General features: G+C 37.2%; 1 protein-coding gene across 1 annotated transcript in view; it reads right to left on the bottom strand.

Annotated features, from left to right (window-relative positions):
* Positions 1–23578: 23578 nt before the first annotated feature.
* Positions 23579–25738, bottom strand: part of KHDRBS2 (KH RNA binding domain containing, signal transduction associated 2) — a 362804-nt gene continuing 360644 nt past the window's right edge. The window contains exon 9 of the mRNA XM_030000725.2: positions 23579–24392. Within this exon, the coding sequence (XP_029856585.1) occupies positions 24295–24392 (98 nt within the window). The 3' untranslated portion in view covers positions 23579–24294. The remainder of the gene's footprint in view (positions 24393–25738) is intronic.

The following is a 25738-nucleotide window of genomic DNA, read 5'->3' as shown; positions in this document are numbered from 1 at the left end:
TTATTTTATAGCCCAAAAGTGTGCTTGAATCTGCATCTAACGTACTTGAAAAATTCTAGTGGCTAAAATGTCAGTGCTCCCTATTGATGAAAATCTTACTATTCATTTAATTTAGAAACAAGCAAAACCATAAGAGTTCATAGAAAAACAATTCATTTTTTAAATGTAAAACGAACTCGAACACGTCACTAAGCCAAATTATTAGTAAGCACCGAACTAAAACTCTTCTAATATACATCGTAAATATGTGTTTATGGGCAATGGGAACAGCCATAATGCTGGTGAAAGCACATCTCCCTACCCTCCAAAAAAGAATGAACACACCAAACCCCACTTTAATCTTCTAGAAGAACCCTGGTGTTGAACTCTTTTCTGTCTGTTTAACACAGAGAAAAATTCTAAAGTGATGGCATTGTATTTAAAAAAAAAATGGAATGTAAATCCTTACCCTTTAAGGCAAAGATGAGCCATCAAATTCGTTGAGACTGGGGAGGAACTTTCTCTGTTGGCACAGTTAATCCTCCTGGGGAACCCATCGCTATTGAGCCCCTGTTACAAATGTCTGATACTCCTCAGTTTTCACCTAGCTCAGGTTTGGGCACTGGTTATCCAGCAGGTCATCTCTTTCTGGGAACAACTCTCCATCTGCAAGAGGCCCTCTGTTTATCAGTGTAATTGCTTATTTCTCCAAATCCACTGTGCTGAAGTGGAACACGAAGCGATAGCACGCTCACACCACACACAGTATTTAACCTCTGCTCCATTTCCTGAGAGATGGGGGTGGTTCGCGCTGATGGTTTTAGTTTTTAACCCTTATAAGATAACCTGGGTTATTTCTTATTCTCATAAACGCTAAAAATTTGTTGCCTGTTTTAATATTCTGGAAAATTATGTATATATTACCAGCCCCTACTTGACCATTGCTTAAAAAGAAACAAACAAGCCAAAAGCGAGGTTCAGCCTGAAGGCTTTAACCTCATGTAGCCATGATATCAAAGCTATAGAGAGTGCAAGGAAACTTCCTGTGTTAACATCTGCCCTTCTGCTCAGGTCTGGGCATAGGAGTTTTCAGGAGCTGCTCCAAGTCATCCTTTTAAGTCTGGATTGTCACCTGATTTTGCAGCAACTGACACTCCTAGAGCCTTTATGGGTAGTTTCTGTGCAAGCACTGTTAGGATCACACAATATCGCTCGTCCCTTGCCTGAGTTTCAGTTGGCCATGCTAGGCAACATCTGAAATTCACAGCTTTTTATTTTTCAGAGAAAAAAAAAAGTCTTCCATCTTCTCTCCCTTTGTGTTTCCACCTTCCACTTCCACCTTGAGGCTCCTGCCCTTCTCACAGTTCCCTTCACTTTCTTAGTGCATATATCTAGGGAACAACTAAGAGAATCCAGTTGCTTGTACTCAGGAATCGCTGTCCTAACTGAAGTCTTCGAACTTGTAATTATCTTTTGAATGTCCTTTACTGCACCATCTATGTTCAAAAAAGTTTTATTTCTTAAAATGACAAGTATAGAAGTACATTAGGGGAGACATTCAGAGCATGCAAATACATCTATGGAGATGCGTATTGAATATTACTTTACAAGAGGATGAAAGTATGTGGAATGGACTTCCAGCTTGTATTAGGATTATAACCACTACCTATTCATACCATAATACTCATCCCATTAGCCTGTCATCCCAAGAGCTCCCAAGGAAAGCACTGATATTCTGTCCAGTTTCTAGCAGCAACAATTTGCTGCTGCAGCATCTTGTTCTCCTTCAGCTATGTTGGCCATGCCTAGAGCTCATGCTCAGCAGAGTGCTGGAGGGTGCAGAATTTACCAGTTTCTCCACAGTCATGTTCAAGTTCGGGAAAAAATGTAAAAAAAGGTGGTTGGGTTTTTTCCCCTCATTTCACATATCGAGTCTAAGGTACAATTTATTCTTCTGGGAAATTTGTACTAAAGTACAAATACACAAATGGAGTACTGACAGACTTGCGAACTTGTTCCAACGGTACATCTACACAATACCTGGGCAACAATTCAGAAGATGCATAATGACAATAATAAGAGAAGGGGGCAGCTGAGGAAAAGCATGAAGACTAGAAAGTTGTGAATGTATAAGGGATAAAAAATTTCTGGCCTGTAGAAGCATCACTGTTAGTGATGAGGCATAAACCAAAAAGTAGCCACTTGATCTTCAGGCTGAGGTTACTGGACTGGCAATTAGAAAATGATCTTTTTACTTCCAAGTGGATTACCTCTGATTGGAAGTCACCAAGGGACAAGAATCTTGGTGTTCAAAATGCCTTTTTTTTAGAATGAAGTCACATTTCAAGGAAAGCTGTAATTTGAAATGCAACATTTATTGCTACATTTCAAGACAGTTGTAGAAGAAAATCACTCCGTATCTTCCTCAATAGCTTTTATATTAGCAAATCCTCATCTACTCAAGTGCAAAATTACCGTGATAGCAAAAGAGAAGGGGTTCTTTTAATTTGCTTTGCTGTTTTGAACATCCGGTGACCTGCAAAAGCTGGATAAAAGCCATTGGTTTATTCATTCACTAGAATGCTCCTACTCCTGCTTCTACAGGAGTGATAACTGCCCGGAGTTGTGAAATTTGCTGATTACTTTAGATGTTAAGAATAAACAGTGGCACCTCTGATGTGTCTTGTATATGTTAACAAAAGATAGAAAAGTTGTTGGATTGCATAATATTCATGACTAACCTGGAGCAGACTTAGAATCCTATTCCATGGCAATAACAGAATGAATGGAAAGCAGTTAATAGGATTAAACCCACTGTACAGAGATGGGAAGCATAAAGCCATAGTTAATGACTCGTGATCTCTCTCCCCCCGTCCCAATAAATGCAGCTTCTTTATTCCTCTTTGGTCTACGTAATTCATGTATATTCTTTTCATCCAGCAGTACATGACCTTGTTTAAGTATTTAATCTATTCCTTAAAAACTCAGATGATGGTAACATTACTTTTTTTAAACAGCATTGAAACGTATTATACATGTGTGAATCAAATGAAAATATTATTCTGAAACGTGACCTCCGTCCACTAAAAATGTATATGTAAATCAAATTGAATTCCCACATCCTTGTTTCAAGCACCTCAAAAGAAGAGGTGATGCTGAAACCAGGGTATTCTTTTAGCATGTTTACTCCTTCATCTGATATTCTCTGGTCTCTAACATCTGCATTGTGGTTCAACAGCACAAAGCAAAAAATGTACTGTTCTTTCCTCATCTGAGTCACCTGCAGGGTATTTCAGGGTGTCTGATAAACCAAGACATTATTTCACTATACATATATGAATCTCTGGGACTTACCTCCTATTTCAAGTGACAATTGAAACTGTTTAAATGTTTCTTATACTAAAAAGATCTCAAACACAATATTTCAATTAGGACAAGATTGATACCCAACTCTTACTGAATAAATAACTTACCCACTGTTATTGAATAAAGAGAGTTGCATATCTAAAGAGACAGAATTGAACTTCACACTTACATTAATGAGTATTGTTTTAAAGACAGTACCACTTTATTAAATCATATTATAACTTATTCAAAATATTGCAATATATTTAAAAAACTAAGATTAGAATAATCTTTCCTTTAGCTGATGAAACTCCAGAAAATACACTGATAGATATTTTGAAGTTAAATTTTTCTGTCTTCCAGATCCTGAGCTTCATAAAATAACCTGAACTGGAGGAAAGCAAAACACAGAGGTCAGTTCAGCCTGTGCCACTTGAAACCCGTGACTGAAGTCTGCATGGACAGTTAGTAGACCTGACAACTATGTGGAGTTAATCTAGTAACAGTGTGCTACTCTTCTTCTAACTGGGACAAATTCTCAGATTATTCAAATTGCTATCACTCTTTTGGCACTAGTGCAATAAAGTGCCGATTTTAAACCCCTGAGAATTTACCCCAGTAGTATTGCTGTCTGTGAGATGTCACACTGTTTTGTCAATGTCTTCTGAGCATAACATTAGTTGGTGTGAGGAATGATCATAATTTAAGTATTAGGAATTGCACCGTGGCCTTGGTGGTATCTTTAAAAAGCAGAGGTTTTTTTTCTGGCAATCCTCTTGTTTTCTTTGCTGCTGTCCAAAAGCCACAAGTTCCTTCCTCTCCCAAACCTGGGAATCTGCAACACATGTGGCTCAACCACAGGACATCAGCTTCGCTTACAGGGATGGCAGTGAAGATGGCAGTGCAGTATCTTAACGCTTTTCTGAGAGAAGCTGGGTTTTGCACTCCAGGAAAATGTTTCAACTCTATCGGAACTCCAGATGTGGAGGTCTGTGGCAAGAGCCTTGCATACAGTGAGAGTCTTTCAGTCGCTCATACTCCACTCATCGTCTGCAGACAGATTCAGAAAGGACTGTGTTGAATTTGGCTGCAAGTTTGAGAACAGTCTCAGAGGAAGGAGGGACGAGCAAGGCCACACGCTACCCAGATTAATGGTCGGCAGTCTGCTTGTGGACCTGTCAAATGTAACTATGCAAGGTCTTCTGACAGCAGGAAGCGGCTTTGACACTAAAGGCTACATACAGGCAGCGGCTCTTAACTCGGGGCTTATGTAAGTGCATATATATATATATATATATATATATATATATATATGACAGAAGCCTCTAGTTAAAACCAGCCAGTCACCAACTCTCCTGCTGAATTGCAGTGTGTCTCCAGAGATCCTTATTCAATTATTAATGCATCTGCTGCTAATTTCATCATGCAGAGTGTGAATTTGTCTTTCCACATTGAGCTCTAAGGGAAGTTTGTAAGAAATATAGAACTTGTCAGCACATGAGAGTCAACACATTACTGCTGTGCTGCAGCCATTTATAACAAAACTAAAATGAGCACTCACTTGTTTGGCATTAATTTAATGTCCCACTTAGCTCCTATCAGACGTAAATAGCTGCTTCATCCATTTAAGCACTTCTGTTCGTGCACATAATGAAGTACTCTGTACCTGTCAAGTAAGCAGAATTCATAACTGAAATAAGAAATGGATGAGGAAATTCAATGTTTTTAATATTAAGGCTCTACAGGGGCAGCATCAGACTTTTTTCTGGCCAGAGGTATCCTGCTGTGAGGTTCACCTTTTATCCCACTCTGCAGAGACCATACGAAGACATGACATGTATACACATGTTAGTATGCCAAAAACATTTCTAAAAGGAATATCCGTTCAAGTCATGGCACTATTAACAACAGCTGTACTTGTCAAACACCCTCAAAACAAAATAAATTAGCTAGCCGACCTCTTGGTATTTAAATGTTTTTTATGTTCTCTATTTTAGAAAGACACAGTTTAATTTTAAACAGCATTCTAGTTACGATTGTCCTCTCTTGAGGAAATTTTTTATGAGAATGAATGGAGGTAATGACTACCATTAGTCACTGTCATTAGCATAAAACATTAGAAACGACAATATTTATAACAGGCTATGACATGACAATTAAAATATGACTTTCTATCACTTGCGTATGCTTTGGCTACAGCTGGTTGCTATTTTCTAAAGTTAAACTGATAGAAGTCTGGTAATGGTATATTTAATAGCATGTTCATCATCAGATCTAATTGTTTTCCACCACAGGGTATGAAGCTTTATGTCCTCTATCAACCCAAAACAAACAGCCATACTGCTTAATGGCTGTTCAATTAATGTTTATGGTGCTACTTTTATAACCTAAGTTACAAGACAAAAAAAACTCCAAGAAGCAATTTAAGAACCTCAGAAGCTTAATGGGACTTCAACCAATACCAAAAATTACTAAAATTCGTATAAGGTGGGGTATCACCCACTCTTGAAGGTGTGATATAGAAGACATTAGCCAGCATTAGAGAATTCACCCAGGACAATGGTATAACTGCCAAAGGAGGGGGAATCACACCTTCGTGTAGGGAAAGGTGGTTGAGTGACTTCAGGGCGGCTGCCTTGCAATCGCTGTCCTTGCTGGGTTAAAGCAGAGAAGACCTGTTCATCCCAAGTCACGTAAAGGTCAGACTCTGTTGCTCAAATTGCAAAGTTATTCCCCTGAGAGTGATTTGCCCTCAGTAACCTAGATGCTCTCCACCTACTCGTAATTCTTTCCCCTATTTAGCAGAGCTCATGCTGATTAAAAGGAAAAAACAGTTCAAAGGCAGGTTTCTCTGTTACTGCCTTGGTGCATATTAATTTTTGTCTCTCCCTTTTGTACTAAGCCTGTAGAAAGCAATGTAAAACTACTGTAAATATGTTTCCACTGGAGAGCTGCCATTGTTCTAAATTATGAAAGTAAATGATTTCTGGCTTGTGCTGTTAATTGTACATAGCAGTAATATATTCATTCAGAGCTTCCCATTTTAATTCAGACACCCTGATCTCTGGCTTTTAATGATGCATTACAAGCCTGTACTTCTCTGACACCTAGGCAATTAATCATTGACACTCCTCAGTCCCCCAAAGTAGGTGGACACAATTAGACAAGAAAGAACCAGACCTGAGGGGTGGTGAAAATTTCTTTTCAGGAACTACACATTTTTTCACACCATAAACTCCGCTTGACATTCATTGCTGCAAATATATTTTAATAGAACTGCTGTTACTCTGCCTCTCCTCCCAGGAGTTTTTGTAGATCAACATGACATTCAGAAACAGGCAAAAAATGCTCTGCGAAGTTTAAAGGCTGTCAGGCCTTCTTGGCAACTTCCCTCCAAGAATGCAGCTGAGAAATGACAAACTTATCACCTGACTGGCTGGTGTTTAAAGCCGACTGCTTTTGATTAAGAAGCAATGAACCTTCCATTCTGGAGTTAATTTTGTGTTTCATAAGCACCTCTTCACTGAAAATTATGCAGCTGAACTGATTTGAATTTGATTAGTGTAATGCTAGTTTTATTATTTGTGGTAAATACAGGCATCTTTTATGGTGTTACTGCACATTTAGGAGAATTTCAGGATGGTTACAGACTTACTTTTATTTCTCACATATTATTGCTTGACTTTTTAAAAAAAAAAAAAATCCAATAATAATATATGCCTGTGTGGCACTTACTCACTTGTTGTGCATTGCTCTGTATGTACTCACACTCTACTTCCTCTCTGCTCCAGTGGGAACAATAAGATGAAAGCAATCCTGCCTACTCAAGGACAAAGTACTGTGTCCTCAGCAGGTAACTTGAGCTAGAAAGAAAGTTACTGTGAACAGCAACAGCTAACTTCCTTAATGGAAAACTCCTGTATTAAATTCTATGCTACCGCCTCTGTGATTGATACTTCAACAGGTAGTGCTGTGGACGGGCACAGGCACCAGAGCTGCGTGCGTTACACGCCGAATTGCTCTTTCAATGTCATCCAACTACATGAGTTGCAATGCGAATGCTCTGCGAAGCTTGATACACTTTTATCTTCTGACAGCCTTTCAATTACATGTCATTTCACATTATTATGTAACTTCCAGTGATCTGCACTGTGGACCTCAGTAATAAAAATCCATTTCATGTCTGAAGAACACAACTTCTTTGGTCGGTCAGTTTAGACATAGAGGGGCAGAAAGTGCATTTGACCAGAAACTAATGCTGAGTGGGGTCAGCTGGTCAGGTCAGTTAGAGCTAAAAACAATATTTGACTTTGAGAGAAAAGAGAGTTCGGGACACAGCCTAAAGGCTAGATTCAGCCCTAACTGAACATTTATCTCTGTATCAGTGTTGCAAGCAGTGCTTAGTCACCCGAACCTACATGCTGCAGAGCGGTTACAGTCGTAGCTAAAGAATGCACCGGTAAGATCTATGATTAGCTAACAGCTTAGTGTATTTATTACTAGTATGGTCCACAGTGTCTTGTATCTATCAGCTTCAGGCTGAATATTCTCCAAAATTTAATTCTACCTACCTTTAGAAAAATGCATCTACTTAGACAATTAATCTTTGTATTTGCTTACCTGTTTTCATAGATCAGCACCATATTGCATGAGTACAGCAACATATCCCAGTCATTAGGGATGCTTTTAGAAAAATAAAGCAGGCTCACTTCAGCTGCAATTCAAGCTATTAGTGAATTATTAGTGTAATACATGCATCTTCAGTACTTCTCTGGCTTAAATTAATACCATCTGGCTCTCTCAAAATCTGTAATATAAGAATTCCCACACTATCTGTATACAGATGCATGACAAAAAGTTTAAAAAAGGTGTTTTGGGTGAGGAAGTTTAGATCTTGTGTGCCAGTGATGACTCCTGATTTCTGAGAACCTGAAGTTGAGGCTAGTGAAAGCTGCAAGCTTTCAGCACTTCTGAAAACAAATATATGTCTTCAGTGCTCAAATACAGATGGAAGTTTCTGATCTGTCATTTGAAAATGTTGAGGGTTATCAACAGGAGTGCCTTCTCCTCAGCAAATCCCATTTCTTTAATAAACAAGTAATTCAACAACAAAGCCACCGGAGGAAAGAATTAGCAAAGGTTATAGAAGTACAAGAAATCCACTTCTGGGAAACTCCATCGGCCAGTTTCCATGAGGTGAATGCTGCGCACGGGGAGCTGGAAGTGGCCTGTTCTGTCCCAGCACAGCTCTTGTGCCTCGGGCTGTGCTCCTCTGGGCCCACTTTTCATCCTCGTGCTCCACAGCAGAGCCCTGGGCAAAGAACAGGCTTACCTCAAACCCCATGGACAAGCAGCTGTGTCAAGCCTTGTGTTCCCTCAGCTCCACACAATTTAATTAATGATGATATGATATGATATGATATGATACAGACGATCTGTAGCTTTTAAAGTAAGTATCTCCCACAACTGAAATTTAAAATTCTGCTCCTTAAAAGTTTAACTATTAAGCTTGGGATTAATTTCACTCAACCTCAGTTATCTAGAAGACAGCTACATAGCCTACACTAGGCATCTAGTCCTATTTTCTAAACAGCAGAGGGCATCTCATCCCACTTGTTTTTGACGCATACCTGAAAAGGGGTTAAATTGCCCTTTGGACCTGAATTGAGCATATATGCACAGGTATATACATCTGAAAAACAAAAAAGTCAGAAAATGCAAAGGAAGTCATGGAAGCAGATGAACCTTGGTATTTTACTATGATGTTTTGACTTCCTCAGGATGAGGAAAAATCAGACTTCTCTTTCTTCCTCCACAGATTTCTGTTCACCTTCTAGAAATATTAGTAGGGTCTTCCACACTCCTGAAACACTTTTTCACTTATTAAAACCTGAAGTTATCAAGCCAAAAGGAATCACTCCTCTGAGTTTCCAAGAACACTAAGTCGTTTTCTTTCGGCAAAGAGTGAAAATGATCATCTACTTCCAAGTCTCACTTTTAAGCCATTTTAGGAAATGTAGTTCAATGGTTAGGCGATTGGGCTAGAAGTAAAGGTATTTTAGTTCTGATGAATAGCATTCTGCATGATACAGAGCAAACAGCTTCCCCCTTCTCCTTCTGTTTGCTATGTGCAAAGCACAAAGAGTAATAGAGGCATCAATCTTCTTATTCCACATTGCTATAATGTGAAAAACATTTCTAAGAGCCCTAGATTACTATTTGCAAAGTGTTAACACACTTAACTATAATCTAAGTAAACCCTTAAGAAACCTGCATGTTTTCACCCATTTCTTTACCTCACTCACAGCCTACTTAAAACTGGAGTGTGAGTACTGTGACCCAGGGTTTATTTCCAGCTCTAGCTAGGAGGAGGAATCTTGAAAGACACACTGATTTTTTCCTCAAGTCTAGAGACATGTTAGGTTTGAACAGATTTTGGCCACATTCTTTTAGCTCTTTCTCTGTAGAGAAAGATCTAAATCTAAAGCAAGGCATAGTTCAAATTTTTATCACCATTTGCAGAGAGCAAATCCAAAAATAGCATGGGCAAAAAAAGTGTCATCACTTTCAGAACACGTGATGACAAGGAATGGAGTCCTGTAAGAGGACGTCACGCTGTTCTGCCGTGCAGGAGACTAAGCCTCGGGTCTGTTTTGTGGTGTACAGCCCGGAGGAGGGAGGCAAAGCTGCGGCTGCACCAGAGCGACGGTGTGTTCAGGACCGAGGCCGGGATTTCTGCTGCCACTCTATGTCATCTGCCACAGCAGCTGCAGAGTCACTCCACATTAGCTATTGCTACTACTTTTGCTAGTTACCCGAAACCTTCTGGACATTGCTAGCTGCCATCAACAAAGAGTGAAAAGGGCCTTTTGTTTCACATGTTGTTTGCTGAAGAAACAAGCTCATTTCTAATAACTAAATGCAGTGACTGTATTTTTATATGACATATGGCTATAAATAAGCTTATTAGAGAAAAATGCAACTTCCACAAAAGTATTTAGTTTGGAAAATTTAGGAAATACTAGATTTATGATTTCCAATTGAATTAGATGATGTTCGTTAGTATATACAAGATGACATAGCCTTTAATTACAGGATCCCTTGCTACTCTTCTCTCCACAAGGCCTAATTCATTCTGGATATGAGATTGTATTAAATATTTGTATCTGTCTTAAACACTAGTGGTATGACTCTTTTTTGTTTACTGTTTTCCATCCAAATGTCTGCTGATGTAGGTTTATTTACTTTCTTACAAGTTTTTGTCGTCCATAGTTTGTAGCAACAATGCTACAGTAACGAAACCTTATAAACATTAATAAGTGTATATCTTCACAAAAGCTCATGAAGATACCAAGATTTTTATAGGTGAACAAGTGGAGAACAGAGCAAAAAAAACCCAGAATCTGCAAAATTTTAACATGACCATCAGCCGAAGGGGAGATGATTTCTCTAAATATTTGGCATTTAAAAAAAATATTTCTATGTTCAACATACTGCACAAATACAGTTTATCTTTATGTTACTTCTGTGAGAAAGTTGATTTAAATACTGTATTTCTTTACCACAGAAAGAGAGCATAAGAACTTAGATACATTATCAGACTATCCTGTCTCAGACTAACATGCATCATAGGTATCTCCGGATGCGCTCTCTTCCAATGGCAAACATAAGGTGAAGTGGTTTAAAATAATCCTATTTTTTGCAGGCTGTGGTAAGCTGAATTATCTCACATTTAGCATAACCTAAAACCATACAGAGGAATACCACGGCTCACCTGACAGACTGGAAGACCACTGTAAGTGTGAGTGCCGGCGTGCCCTAGGGAGGGTGGCAGTGGCAGGTCCAGGACTCGGGGCTCTGGAGAGTCCCAACCTGAGGCTCCGTCCTTCAGATCCCACTGATTTATTGCAAATGATGTTGAACACTCTCAATTCCCTGAACACCGTTCAAAAGGTACAGTACTTCCCTAAGGGCTCCAAAAATCTGAAAATCAAGACAAAGTGGGGCAGACATATTCAATGAAGAACACAAAATTAGTTGTCACATTAATATTTTAGCTTAAATGACTTATGTAGATTCACACAGCATCTCTGTGACACAGCGTTAGTCTGGATGACAGAAAACTCTTGGAAGACACTACCTTCCAAATTCTGCAAGCTATGAGATAAAGCAGTTACAAAAAATAACAACATAATTTGCTACACAGTTCTGACACATTCCCGTGCCCTGCAATAAATAAAAGTAGAATAGAAGAGCATGTGTTCATCTGCTTAGGGTCTTTAAAATAATGAATGTGCACAACAGAGCAAAAATGAGGAAAGGGAACACACTAAATACTGGCATTTCTACTTTTGAATTTTTTTGGAACTTTTTGAACTTTTTTTGTAAAGTTACTGTATGGAACTTCAGTGATACCATTTTAGCTCAGCTTTCTCATTTAACTTCTTATGTTTTACAATGGTACAAATTTATGAACTGCTGTCTTCAATACCTTTTCTCCACCTGCAATCATCTGCTTGAGAGGAAGGCTCATGGTACATGCACAGTAGTATGAGTATGCTTTTATCAATGTAATAAAAAAGGAGGTTTGTGGCAGTGAATTTTATGAACACCAACAGTCTTTATGCAGATAATACAGCAGAGTAATTATATTCATCCTGAGCAAATTACTTCTGAGTGCTGGTATGGATGAGAATGGGAACTTGTGAGAATAGGTTGGGTTGGAGTTGTGTTTCATTTCTTGAACATATTAACGTAATCAGGTCTATGAGAGACTAATTAAAATCAGTTCTTATTAAAATCAATGGATAGAGAGATAATTTGAAGATTTAGGCTGAAGAGGGAGGTATTTTTTCAAATGCACTAGTTAGTCTCTTCAACCAGCCAATGGAGAGAAGGTACATCCAGACAGCGTTTTCGAGTACCTGGCTTAGGTACTCTGAGTTATTTTCTGTAAGCAAAGACCATTCCACTGAATGTATAGGTACCGCAGGCACCTGTAGTGGCAAAAGCTACGTATTTGAAGCTAGGTGAATAATGTGCTCAGTATTTCCTCAAATGCCACACTAAGGTAACTTCACAGGAAAGGAAAAAAATCCTGATCAGTGGAGTAGGGGAATACAGACATTTCTGCATAGCTTCTAGCAAGTTCAGTGAGTTGGCAAAAGGCAACTTTTTGGATGTCTCATGATATTCTCCAAAACAAACAGATTTTCATGAAAGCATCAAAAAATCATTTCTGGGACCCTCAGCAGAATTCCCCCTACCAGAAGCAAGTTCCTGTTACAAATTGCAGGAACCCTCAATTTGCAAACTGCGTAAACCTTTCTATAAACTTGGAGACATTTTTCTACGATGGAAAGTATTAGGTAGGTATAAATGTTGGGCTTGCAAAAGAAATGGCTAAAGTAAGCCAAGTGTTCTGAAGTTAGATAAATATGAATTACAGGCCAGTGAAATCCTAATTCAGCTCCTTTCATGTATACATTTGATGTAGTCTTTACAATCGCTGAGTTAATTTTTTTTCCCTGCTTGATTTCATGCATAAGAAGGAGCACCGAAAGAACAGCTATTCAGTATTTCTTTTATCCTCATTATTCAATGTGTTGTTCCTTTATTCATTTGCTTAACTCTATCCAAATCCTTAATTTTTCTTGATAAAATTATGAATTTCACGGTTGGCTTTCTGTGCCACTTGTGGCTCTAGTATGTGACTAATTTTTATTATTATATTTCTGAGTTAAAATAAACCAATCATCACTGTTATATAACCTGGGAAACCCAAGGCTTGATTTTTTAAACACCTAACCTTAAACAGCACTTTGCATAGTCAGGCACACTTCCTGATGATGCCACTTACAATTCTGATGAAAATCAGATCCCAGGATTTTCTGCCAGACCTCAAGACAACAAGAAATACAGAATTAGCAAGCTTTTACTTTGAGCAGTTTGCCTGCTCTCACACAAAACTCTGCTGGTAGGGATGCTGAAGGAGAATATAATCCATTCCTCTGTTTTAGTGAAACTCAGCTGTTTGGTCATGAAACTCCCACCAATTTTCTTGTAACCCAAACCACTGCACAGACCCCTGCACCTGGGAATGTCAGCCAGTGGTTCCACGGAGAAGAGCCTATTTGGGCACACAACCCTTCTACACGACCACAGCTGTCTACGTGTACATTAGGCAAGACAGTGGAGTTAAAAATATGGGCACTGGGAAGACAAGTCTGAGATAGGATCATTCTGGTGTTGTTTAATTTGCTAATACAGATAGAGCTTCTACTTGTTCTACACATTTCTCCTGACCCCTCCACCACACACCCCAACCATCCATTTCTGGATCTGACAGAAAAAAGATATTGGTCAGGATAGATTCATGGTCTGACAAGGGAAGGCAGTTTTTACACGCTCATGCATGAGAAACCAGCACTAGAGTATACTGTGACATGTATTTTGCAATATACTTTCATAGACATTTGCTGATAAAAGAGGAACTTTTATTATTTTGTAAATTACCAAAATCTTGTATTTTTCTGAACTGTTTGGCATTTTGGCCAAAATCTTTCAATTGAGCAGATACCCATCACAGAAAATTTAATTCGAAGTGGACACAGTTGCATTTATAGAAAGTACTGGTGATCTTAATGGTAGATAGTATTACCAGCCCTGCCAATGGTACATTTACAAAATAAATGAGACAAATGGAGGCACGACAGATTAAAGTTGTACACCTTATTTTGGAGTTCTGTATTTTATCTGTGAGAGCTGTGAATGAGAATGTAAGTCCAGATGAAGAACTTCGTATAAAAATGATTTTATATTAAAAAACCAAAATTGTTTTCTAGATCCTTAAATATATTCTTAGGGTTATTTTTGGTTCACTATGTATTACAAAGCCAGGTGTCTTATTTCCATTGATCTAGCTAAGTAGACTCCAAAGTAGAACCTCCCCAAAACTCCTGAGTCTAAAATTATCCCTAAAATGGTCTAAAATAGAACTTCTGTTATTTCTAGAATTGTCAGCACTATACAGTTTAACAATATGTAGGTTTTTAGTGTCCATTCCTATTGTGCTCAGTGCTATGGGGAAGGCATTGGGTATTATCAGGAGTCTCAAGCCCTTATCAGTGTTTGGGGACGTATTTCTTGTTCATCAAAGACATACAGCATGAGAAACGTACCATGGCAACAGGTGATGCAGATATAGAAAAGTACAGCTATAATGCAAATGGGAAAAGATAATAATAACAGGCTTCTTCAAAGTAAATTTTGCATATGTGTGTATGCTCGCTACATGCACGCATTCTGCTAGCTGCTTCATCCAGTTGACTAGTAAAGCCCGGCAGGCTTCAAGTGATGATAGTATATCTGCACTATGGGCAAGAGAGTTCAGTTCTCAAAACAGATCACAGCTCTGAATACATCCTGTGTTTCATTTCCTGATGCAAGTTCTTACCCTCGCCTGCTGCTTTGCTAATTGCGCTTTATTACGGCTCTTTGACCTGCTGAGTGACCTTAGCCAAATTATTCAACTTCACTGTTCTTCTAATTCTCCATTAGAAGGCAGAGACTAAAATACTTGCTTCCTTCAGTAAGCATTTTGAGTTCTATGCAGCGATGTTTTTTAAGTGCTATAGGTGTATTCAAGCTTTATAAGAGCTATGCGGTATTCTTGGTGTTATAATATCAGATAACTGTCTTTCTTTCGAATGAGCACTAGATTCCCCGAAGCACGAATCCCACAGGCCTTCACAGTCTAGTGGGCAGCCCATTTTTGCCTTAGATCTGCAAACAGTTTAAGTAACACTGTCTTTACAGACTATGTAAAGAAAAGTATTGTGCCTCCTTCAGAAAGTTATTTATTAGTTCTCACTCCATGAAAATGAAGTGGTGACTAATATAAATGGATGAACTTGGTTGCCAAGTTGAGATCTGGAGTGAGTAACAGTCCCAAGCAAGTACATTCAACTAAGTATTTGTCTTGCACATGGGAAAATTAGTTTTTATGACATAAAAAGTAGAATCTTGATGTTGGTGCTGTAACTGAAGTACTCTTCCTGGGTCAAGGTTATTTCACACGGCCTGCTAAGCAGGACGTCAGCTGGAATGACACAATGCAGTCCTTAACAGATAGGTGTTCTGTTTGAATTTAATTAAATTATAAAAATGACTGCAGATCAAATTCTGAATTTCATATTGCCTTTCCATTCCTTGATGCCAGCATGGATTTTTAGTGAATGAAACCTGAGTAAGATCTGCAGGATTGAATTCTCCATCAAAAAGCTACTTTGCTTAACTGGAATCCAGCATTCCTGTGAGTTGTTTGTATCTTTACATCATAGATTCTAACAGAGATATTAAAAAGTTATATAATGCTCAAAATACCATACACAATAAGAAAAAAGAACCCTATCAATTCTAAATACTCTGAGTATACTAAGCTGGAGCCCTATATTATCAGAGAATAGCAGCATATCATTTGAATGAGAGTGTCCTTGATTATCTTTTCAGCTAAAGTAGTTATATGAACAATTATGTTCTTCTGGGAAGAAGAGGAAAAAAAAAAAAAGAAAAAAGAAAAAGAAAGAAGCTGCATAGGCAAGACCTTTCCACTGAATTTTGCCGGTGGTTGTACAGGGCTGTTATAAAGTTCAAGAAGAAATATAATGAGTTATTAGATGAGCAATGAATATGGAGTCATAAGTGAATATAGTAAATCATGAGACAAAGTATCTGCACATTTTGTTCTGTTTACTGTGCAGAAGTAAAGAAAGAAAACACACCCAGAATGCTAAGAAGTCATAAGTGAGCAGCTCAGCAGTTTGCACCTCTGACTTTTTAGTGGTAACACAGTGTGAAGGTCCTGTAATGCAAGGGCACAGAACAAAGGTATTCACTGTTTTCCTGTGAGTAAGCCATCCATCATCAGCTAATGGATCCAGCGTGGCAAGACCAGTGCCAAACATGATATAAGCAGGTACTCTCACACTTTATAATAACACTGTATATAAAAAACTGTACGTCAATTAAATCAATAGGGTACAGCAGCAACACGAAGAAACAAGAAACATTGTTTTCAGAATTAATTCTACTCTTATCAGGGCACTCAAGCATTTCCACTATCCCACTTGTACAGCCAAACGTTGCTAAAAGTTATCAGAAAGTTCTGATCATTTCTAGACAGCATCTTGAAAAACTCTTTGGGCATACACAGGATTTACAAAATCAACTAGACAGCTTTTTCTTTAATTTTTTTCTTTTTAATATGTGAATGATGATCTAAACCATTACAGCATGGGTGTGGTCTTCCTCCAATAAACCTTCCTTCTGATTTAAAGATTTGACATATGAATGCCTGAAATTGCTTTCTCAATAAATCTTGCTATCTCTAGTAAAGCATCCTAGATTTCAAAGTTAATTCAATTATTTTAGGAAAGAAGGCATTTATGCCTTTCAATAAGTACTAAACACAGCCCTTTATTAGGCTTTATATAAGGAAAACAAGCCTTTAAAACGGTGACAAGTTTTTAGTAGAAGTTTAGAAATCTGCATTTCTTATGCTTAAGTTGACAGAGATTGCTTCTGTTTGAGAATGAAAACTGTTCCAGATATGCATGATTTAGAGATGTATTTCAACAATTTTAAAATGTTCTGCTGAGTTATAATATAAACTACTTAGTCAACCAGAGATCATGAAAGGACAGAAAATCTTCCCTGTACTCATAGTGCGAGCCACAGTTCATCTTTAGATTCCACTGTTTCAGAAAAGAAATACTGTATACAGCATGTCTTCACTAAAAGATATCAGCATATTCATGAGCAAAGCTCATAATTTGTCTAATAACTACGTAGATCAGCAAATCCTTCAGTGGGAATCATTTTCTTTAATGTCTCCAAATGAATGTTAGCATCTAACCTACAGGACCAGAAACAAAACCAATTGAAGAAAAAGGAAAGGCTTAATGATTTCAAAGGTTTCAGTCAGGTCCCAATGAGCAATAATAATGACTAGAAAAATGTAATTAGCTAACAACAGAGTGGAAGATGGTGATCATCTCTGAAGCCGTAATTGGTCGCAGAAAGTTACCTGTGTGCCTTTCCTGTCTCCATAGGCCAATGCAGTAAAATGGGTAATGTGATACTTTTTTTGATAACTCTTGGGTTCTAATAACTGATGGAGGTTACAGAGTGCATCTAAGTTTTTAATGGAGGACAAAAAACTTCAGAAGACATTAGACTTGTGTTTCTGTGCAGCATTCAAATATTTTCAGTTTTTCCTGTGATTTTACTTATTAATTAGGGTGCTTTTTGTACTTGGGTTAATCTGTTCACAAGAGAGGATGACTTGAAATAGTAACAAATATGATCTTCATTCTTTTGACATATCTTTAATTACAGCCAGCCTTTTCAATTTTTGTAAACTAAAATTTTTGTGGTTTTTTTTTCTAAAAACTTTGTAATCTTTTAGTAAAATTAATTTTTTTTTATTCCTACCTGCCTTGATAAAATGCATCTACAAATGAACTCTGCCCTCCTGAACCCTAAAAATACATATGTTCTGATATAGGGATAAGTGTGCTCTTTGTGACATAGGATAAATTTATAACCTATCCTATGATTCTGACTGCATGAACATTTTTTTTCCAAACTACTTTATCTTCTTGCAATCTTGAACCATTTACTGAAGTTCTACAGCTTTATAATAGAATTCAGGTAATACTTGCAGAAAAAATACTGTTTTCTTTAATGTCTTTGCTAGAAAGTTGTTAGTAAATAGATTCTGTAGGGAGATTATAATTTTGTTTAGATTTGGTATTTGTTTCACAGTATTACAGGAAAACAATTTTTCTGTCAAAATAAGTAGCTGCTTAGGAAATTCAGGTAGAGTTTCTCAGTTATCTTTTCATTTTAGATAGTATTTTTCCATAAAAGGTAGGAACTGTACCAGTAAAGTTTACAGAGTATGAGGTATCTCCAAGTAGGTTGTATGGAGAACACTGATACCCAGTGATGTCCCTATTTAATCTTTATACAATCTTGACTTAACTTGCTTCTGCAAGTTAATACAACACAATATGGAAAACTTTCTAGGACTTCCCTTCCTTAATGGATCATATTCTTCTTTCAGATGTTAACAAAGACTTTTTCTCTCTGATGTTTAGCTTATTCTATGACTCTCCTTCACCACTGTTTATAATTTTGTAACTGCGTTATTTGACTCTCGCAAAACTTTGGACTTCTTAGAAAGACAGTACACACGCCACCACTCCTACTGTTAAACATGAAGGAAATACATTACTAATGTAGACCAAATAGTTTTTTATTGGAACACAATACATTGCTTACTTGTTCTTGACTTTAACCTTCAGATAATAATCCTGGATGATATTTCATGAGGACTACCATAAATCCATATTATCACAATAAAACATTAAGCCTTTTAACTGATGCACTCATACACGTTCATTATCCTGGTTCAAACGCAACCTTGGTTGCTTTACTAAATTCTAGGTACTCGGCTCAGTACCTCAGTCCGGCTGCGGTCTGGCAGCTCCCTAGCAATAGGGAGGCAGGGGCTCTTCAATCCCACTGTGCTTAGTGACCAGGTCTTCACAGCCGTTCCTTCGGAGCTACCACAGACACAGTCATCTGCTTTACGTGCATTCACGCACTTCCACGAACATTGGTGTTACTCGGTTTAGAAGGCAGCACGTGTTGAAGTATAATGGAGTAATTATTGCTGGGTTATAGACCGAATGGGGCATGTGCAGTAAGGAATATCTCCTAGCTTTACGGCTAGAGCTCTGTTATTCTGAATCGAGGTTGAGGACCGAATTGAGCTAGAAAAACATTGTCAATGTCCTTTGAGGTGAGGTCAGGTATACTGTACTTCCTAAGGTTCTTCATTTATTCATATGAAGTTTCAAGATCTTTTTGTTTAAACAGGGTAAGACAAGCTGCATAGGAAAGAAATGGCTACACAGTGCTACTTCATTTTCTGATAAAGGCTGCTACTCTAGGGATATCTGATTTTTTCAGTTAGAATGGCTCTTGAATACATGCCAGAAGTCTGCTAGACAAAACAGTCCGGTGGTGCAACTCTTCCTCACCTGTTTCCCCTCCAGGAGCTCGTGCCCGGTGGTGCGGCTGGGTGGGTTCTGCCCCAGCCGCTGACAACGCTCCCAGCCCCTTGGCACATTCTTCCTACTCTGCTTCTAGCTGGACGTGAAAATTGCTCCCTCCTCTCAGACTAAACTCCTGGCTCGTGAAGCTGTGTCAGTACGATGTACGAAGCTACCGATTCTACCGCTGTGCCAGCCACTCTGCTATCCCGTCACCACTTCAACAATGCCGACTGCCAAATGTTGCATAACCCGCCTCCAGAAACCACCCTTTTCGAAACTGGCTCATCGATTCTATTCATAACAAGTACTTTTTGGAACATCCATCGTTTGCATTTATAATGCGATAGCCTACCCATTTAGGGTAATCAGGGTTTTCACCCAGGAGTGCATGTATTATCTACTATCTCATGAAAGCAAAGAAATTTTCAAAAGTAGACAGCTCCATTTTAGAAAGAAAACAATGAAAAGAATATTTAGCTTGATGCTGCAGAGGTACAATTAAGAATCTTTTAGTGCGATTCTGTAAAATAATGTATTTTGCTGTTTTAAGTACCGAAAATTATAATGCACTGCTTTCTTTTAAAGATCAAACTGTTCTATAGATGAGGTCAACCTGGACAAAAAAAATAATTCTTAGAAATCTTTTAACAGAAATTTTGCTTTTTCAACTCTGGTTTGCTTTTCCAGGGTTTTTTATTCATTGTTTTGATATTTTAGACTAGTTTTTCTTCCTATTACAAACAAAACTACTTGGTATGTGAATTCATCCAAAGAAAATGTTTAGTCGGTGACTAGTGTCTTGGAATTATCTGTAGCACAAATGAAGTTCTGTGTTTTCTGATGATGCATGTAAGTTTACAGGACCTCAGAATTATGGCTGAGCTGACTGGTGGATGTGTGGAATACATCACAGCTTTTCATGGAAGCCCTAAAGACAACTGTTAATTAGGATAACCAGACTCTCTTGTTACTCTTTCACAAACTAAGGTGGATTTTTTTTATTAAGACATAGCTGATTAATTGTAAGACTACTTCAGAAACTGATGTGAAAGATACTTTGTAGTTAGCACAGAACAACACATGCAGTCATGGGTAATTTTTCATACTGATTTCCGGAAAATCAATAGAACAAATGTTTGCATAAACAGTTGCTTGCACTGACTTACTAACCTACTTTTTCTAAATAATTCTTATATATTTCACAATGCATCATTTTAGTGACATATTCTGCATTTTTTTTATTCTACACAAATAAGGGCTGTAAAGTGGACTTTGAGACAATAATATTAAAGGACACTGCTCTGCTATGAAGCTGTATTTATTGGAGTCCATCCTCAAGGAGTTCACACTAGTTACCCTCACATAAAAAACTGATGCACAAGTGAGAAATTAATTTTATGTACTTTGCCCTGGATCTCAATTGCATCAGGTATGACCTGCTCACAGTTTTGTGTCATTAATCATTTCAGTAAGGCCTATGAGCATTTCCTGAAATACTTATATAGTAAAATCTATAATGTATAATAATCTATAATCACAGTTAGACCAGTACAAAACTGTATTTATAGCAGTGGAGTGTGTTTTTCTTGTCTGTATAGATATAACATATACTGACTGAAGCACATTTGTATAACTATATGCAAGGTGGGTAGATGGAAGCTTTTTACTATAGTGGTACACTCACACTGACGTGACCATAATATGCAGACAAATCTTAATGCCGTGTTATATCACTTTGGCCTGTAGAGTGGTTGTAGCACATAAATCAAACAAGTTTATAAAGGTCTTGAGGCAACTCTTTGGAGAGGAAAATTAAGCCTTTTATATCTTGTTATACAACACAACTCGCGGTTTGTAAGTAACCATTGAATACACTGATAGCTGGAAAACGTTTAATCAGCCAGACCACAATCAGGGGAAAAGATGCCAGAGTAATAAATGTGTCTGGGATTGTGTATTCGGTGCGCAACATCATCAGTTTTGTTTATTAACTCTTTTCTAGTTTAACGATCATGAGAGAGGAAGAGAATTCGTACTTTTCGTATTGTGATTAGGATGACACTTCTGAGTGAGTGGACAAAGTTGTATCCGAGCAGAATTTTTTTTTTGTGTTTCCAGCAATGACATTTGTCTTCAATCAAAAATCTCATATATAATCTTAAGTCTATGTAAGAAGGTTACCCAAGATACACCTTTATGTTTAAATGCATTTAACAGAGAAATATAGAAAGTTATGCCTTGATCCATGCCATTGCATGGTAATACCATTAATGTCTCTGCCATTCTAAAGCACAAAAAAGAAAAACCTACCAAGCAAAAGAATAAATAACAAGCTTCTTGTCTCTTTATAGATACTTTTGACATAGGAGGAAATGATAAATACTTTTGAGAAGCAAAGGTAAGCCAGCATTGTATTTTTCTATGTCATGTGACTAGTTTGTTTCCAAAATGTAGGCATGCTTTTAATAAACACCAGCTCTTGTTTTTAGCAGGAGCAGTTATAAAGTATACCATCTTAATATTTACCATTAAAAGGCTAGATGACAAGACTTCTTTTATTTAAATGAAGGGCATGGTACCATATACAAGCAAATATTTTGACTGCCATTATACCGTAATCACTATGCTGCTATGCAGGGAAACATTGCTGGAAAGAATTATTTATTTTAAAACTCGAGCTGAATGCACTTCTGTGTGTTAGTAAAGCCAAATGCACAGACAAAATAGGAAATAAGAAAAACCCCTGAGATGCGGCAGAGCTTACCTGACCACTTCTCAGCAGATCTGCTGCTTAGTTGTCCAGTGCCTGTGAGTCCCTGAAATAGTGAGACAGAATAAACTCAATGTAACCATCATGTAGCCTACTAAATTCACTTAAACACTTCAAACGACAAAACATATGCTTCATAAACTATTCAAAAAGAGTTAGCATGCAACTCCAGCTGCAAGAGATTTTTGTTCACAAACTGAACAGCAATAGGCCTGTACTTTATTCTCATCAAAAAAGTAAACCAATCACATTGACAAAAAGCCACTGTAAACAAAAAGACTGTATTTAAAGGATTAACAGTTTTGGCATCCCTACTATCAAGTCTTCTGTTCTTTTTTTCTTTTTTTCATCAAAATTTAGGTTATATATTTGTTGTTAGCAAGAGTTGCATTACTATTATTGTTAATTTTAGTTCTGTTTATTACCTTGAGGGTTATATATTGTAGAATAATTTTGTTGTCACTAGTTAATGTTAATTAGCTGGTTTAATAGCCTATATACCTATTTGTTATCTTTTGGTAGGTTTACTTTTTTAACTATCAGTAACTTAATAACTGAGAATATTTAACATTACTGTTGCATACTCAAAATTACAGAGTTACTATTAGTGTTACCTGTTTAACGTTTAGTCATCCTTTGAGTCCTGCGACATATTTCCTTAATAATCATCAGCCATCAAGTCTGATAGTCTCAAAAGAAATATCAGCCCTCTAAACTGCCTTCAAGGGCGGTGATATTTAGCACTGAAAATTACAAATAAAGTTTTTGAAGTTGAATACCAACAACTGGGCAGTGACACTGATGATTTGTTTATCAAGACAAATTGTTATATACTACGAAAAATGCAGTCAACGCACTCTTCTGAGTGAAAACAAATAGGTGAATCTATGCAATGCTTACATGTTGAATGGGATATTTAATGTGCGGGGAAACTCAAAGGTCGGAGAACTAGCATTTAGACAGTCTAACAGTGGTAAGTGGTAATCTTACCTCTTTAAACTCCATTACATTCTCACGAGAGACATGCTAATACAAACAAGTCAATCAGAGTTTGTGTTTAGCAAGATCAAGCTTAGAGGATAGTTTAAAATCCATTTATTGTTCTAAAGCATTTTTTTCCATTAACATGTTATACATTAGTGGATACTAACCATGATTCATGTAACAGTTTAGTTTGTTAACTTTTAAATTATTTAACAACCAGAAGTTATTAATACAACTTTTAAAGTCTTACACAAAAAATCTTAAAACAGGCTTGGGTTCATTTTTGTAATTTTTATATAAAAAACATTTTAGGCATCTCTTGAAAAAGAAATAAAGCAGGCATTTAAAGCTAGAAAACAAGTAATTCCAAATTTAGTTTGTTACAAAAGGTTTCAGCTTTATTGACAAATTATGGCAAACATATTTGACAAAGTTATGGTTTCCTATTTAGAGAAGCTTACACATGGAACTTTATGTGATTTTTTTTTTAAACAAATACAGGTTAAAACACTGAACAAATTCAGTTAGCTACATACATACAGTAGCTGCTTGTTTTCAACCCCATTAAAACAGCATTTAAAATTAAATTTACAAACTTAATATCGAACATCTTAATCTAAACTAACATATATTAAAAAAGACAGGTTAAAACATCTTATCTACAGCTTGATTATTGTCTGGTTCAAAATAAAAAAAAGGAAAAAAAAGAACCATATTACAGTCTTTCAGCAACCCTAAACAAAAACTCAGCCTTAGCTAGTATGTAGAGAGACTCAAGATCTGTAACAGTGTCATGCTTTTTAAGTTACACACAGCAATGAATACAACCAACAGAACATCATCTTTGAATGGTTTATAGACAATGCTTGCCAAAGGTTTTTTGTCTCTGTTTTTTTAAGTCCGTGTTATAAAATAATACTAACGCCAATGTCACTCCAATGTTATAGGAAATACAAGTAGTACATAGGATAATAATGAGCAGTAATCCCTAGGATAGAAAAGAAATGGACTATTACTTGTCTTGTTGCTGTTTATGTGGAGACCACAGGCTATTAATTGTCTTTGAGATGAGGTCACAGATGAGGAGGACCTTCAATATCTACCATAGGGGTGTTCCCTGTAACCCCCTCTGGCTGACCTTGGAGGTGGTGCCTTTAGGCTGGAACGGGTTGTGGCCCATTCTTCTTGTGCTAAAAACAGAAAAGAAAAACATGTTTTGTAAATATCTAAATTTGAAAGAACAAAGTGATGCTACTGCTAATGGCTGTCAAAATTCTCATGGGTTTTGGCTGAAAGCTTTAGAAAAATAAAATGGTGATGGTGTTATGATCCATTTCTCTCTCCTCCCAGAAAAACTTACAGAAAAACTAACCTTCTACCGCTCTACACAGGCAACCTGTCTATCTCAGGATGAAAAAAACCCCTTACTCCTTCACTTTCAGCAGAGAATGAATATCTACTGTGGTGGCAGTACAGTCAGCCCTGGAAAAAATCACTGCACTACTCTGCCAGCTGAGAATTTATTCGATGTTTTGAGCTTCTAGCATTTATGCTAAAGCACCAATGTGAATAATATTTAATGCAGTTGGTATGTTAATAAGATGAGGGGTCAAATCATGAAAGATAGTAGAAAAACATTTGATTTTTTACTTCCATTTGAGACCAAAAGAAAGAAAATAATGGAAGAAAAATAATCTGTAGAAATGAAGCTACAACATTAAGCAAAAGAGTTTTGCCAAACAGTTTTTACTTTGCGTTATCTTTAAAATACTTTTTCAAATTTGCGTGAATGAAATATGCTTGGGAAGAATAAGTTAAAAACTCTAAGGCTAGTTCAGTTTTTACAAAGCTTCTACAAATCTTTCCCCCCTTGCCCCCACCAAGACAAGGTACTTCGCCAAAGGAGCAAATGGGAAGCTACCTACAATTGTGGTCCAGTGGTTGAACCCCAAACTTGAACTCTCTCCTAAATCAGCTAGTGGATTGTCAAAGGATTTCTGGTTTTGTCTTCCACTGACTTGAACTGATCATACACACAGTGAGTGAAATGGAAACACAGAAATCATAGTATATAATCCGTCTTACATCACATCATGGTGCAACATTACTCCTGTTACAACAGTCACAGAATACATCTGACACACACGTGTTCATGAGGAAGTTTCAAAATCTCTCCATACCCCCCCAAAGTTATATGATATTCTGTCTATGTCTTTGTAATGAAATACAGAAAGTGTTCAGAAATCAGTGTAGCGAATGTTAGCTATTCTCCATATTGTTTTATTTTATTGGTGATCAGCACGTTTGTATTATGGGTATGCGTAGACTATTAATGTTTGTAAAATATAAAAGTAAGGATCAAGCCTTCTGATGCTAAGGAAAAAAAGAACACTTTCTAAGGTCCATAAAAAACAGAGATTGAAAAGAGAGGAGTTTAAAAGATAGGAAGGGGACTTGAAGCCAGTGGGAAAGTGAAAGGAAGATTCAAATTGATGATGAAACAGTATACTTGCTGTTGCTATCAAAACAAAACTAA

The sequence above is a fragment of the Aquila chrysaetos genome, chromosome 2, assembly GCF_900496995.4.
Source record: "Aquila chrysaetos chrysaetos chromosome 2, bAquChr1.4, whole genome shotgun sequence".
NCBI lineage: Eukaryota > Metazoa > Chordata > Aves > Accipitriformes > Accipitridae > Aquila > Aquila chrysaetos.
Note: the sequence above shows the minus strand (reverse complement) of the source record. Positions and strands in the feature narration are given on the sequence as shown.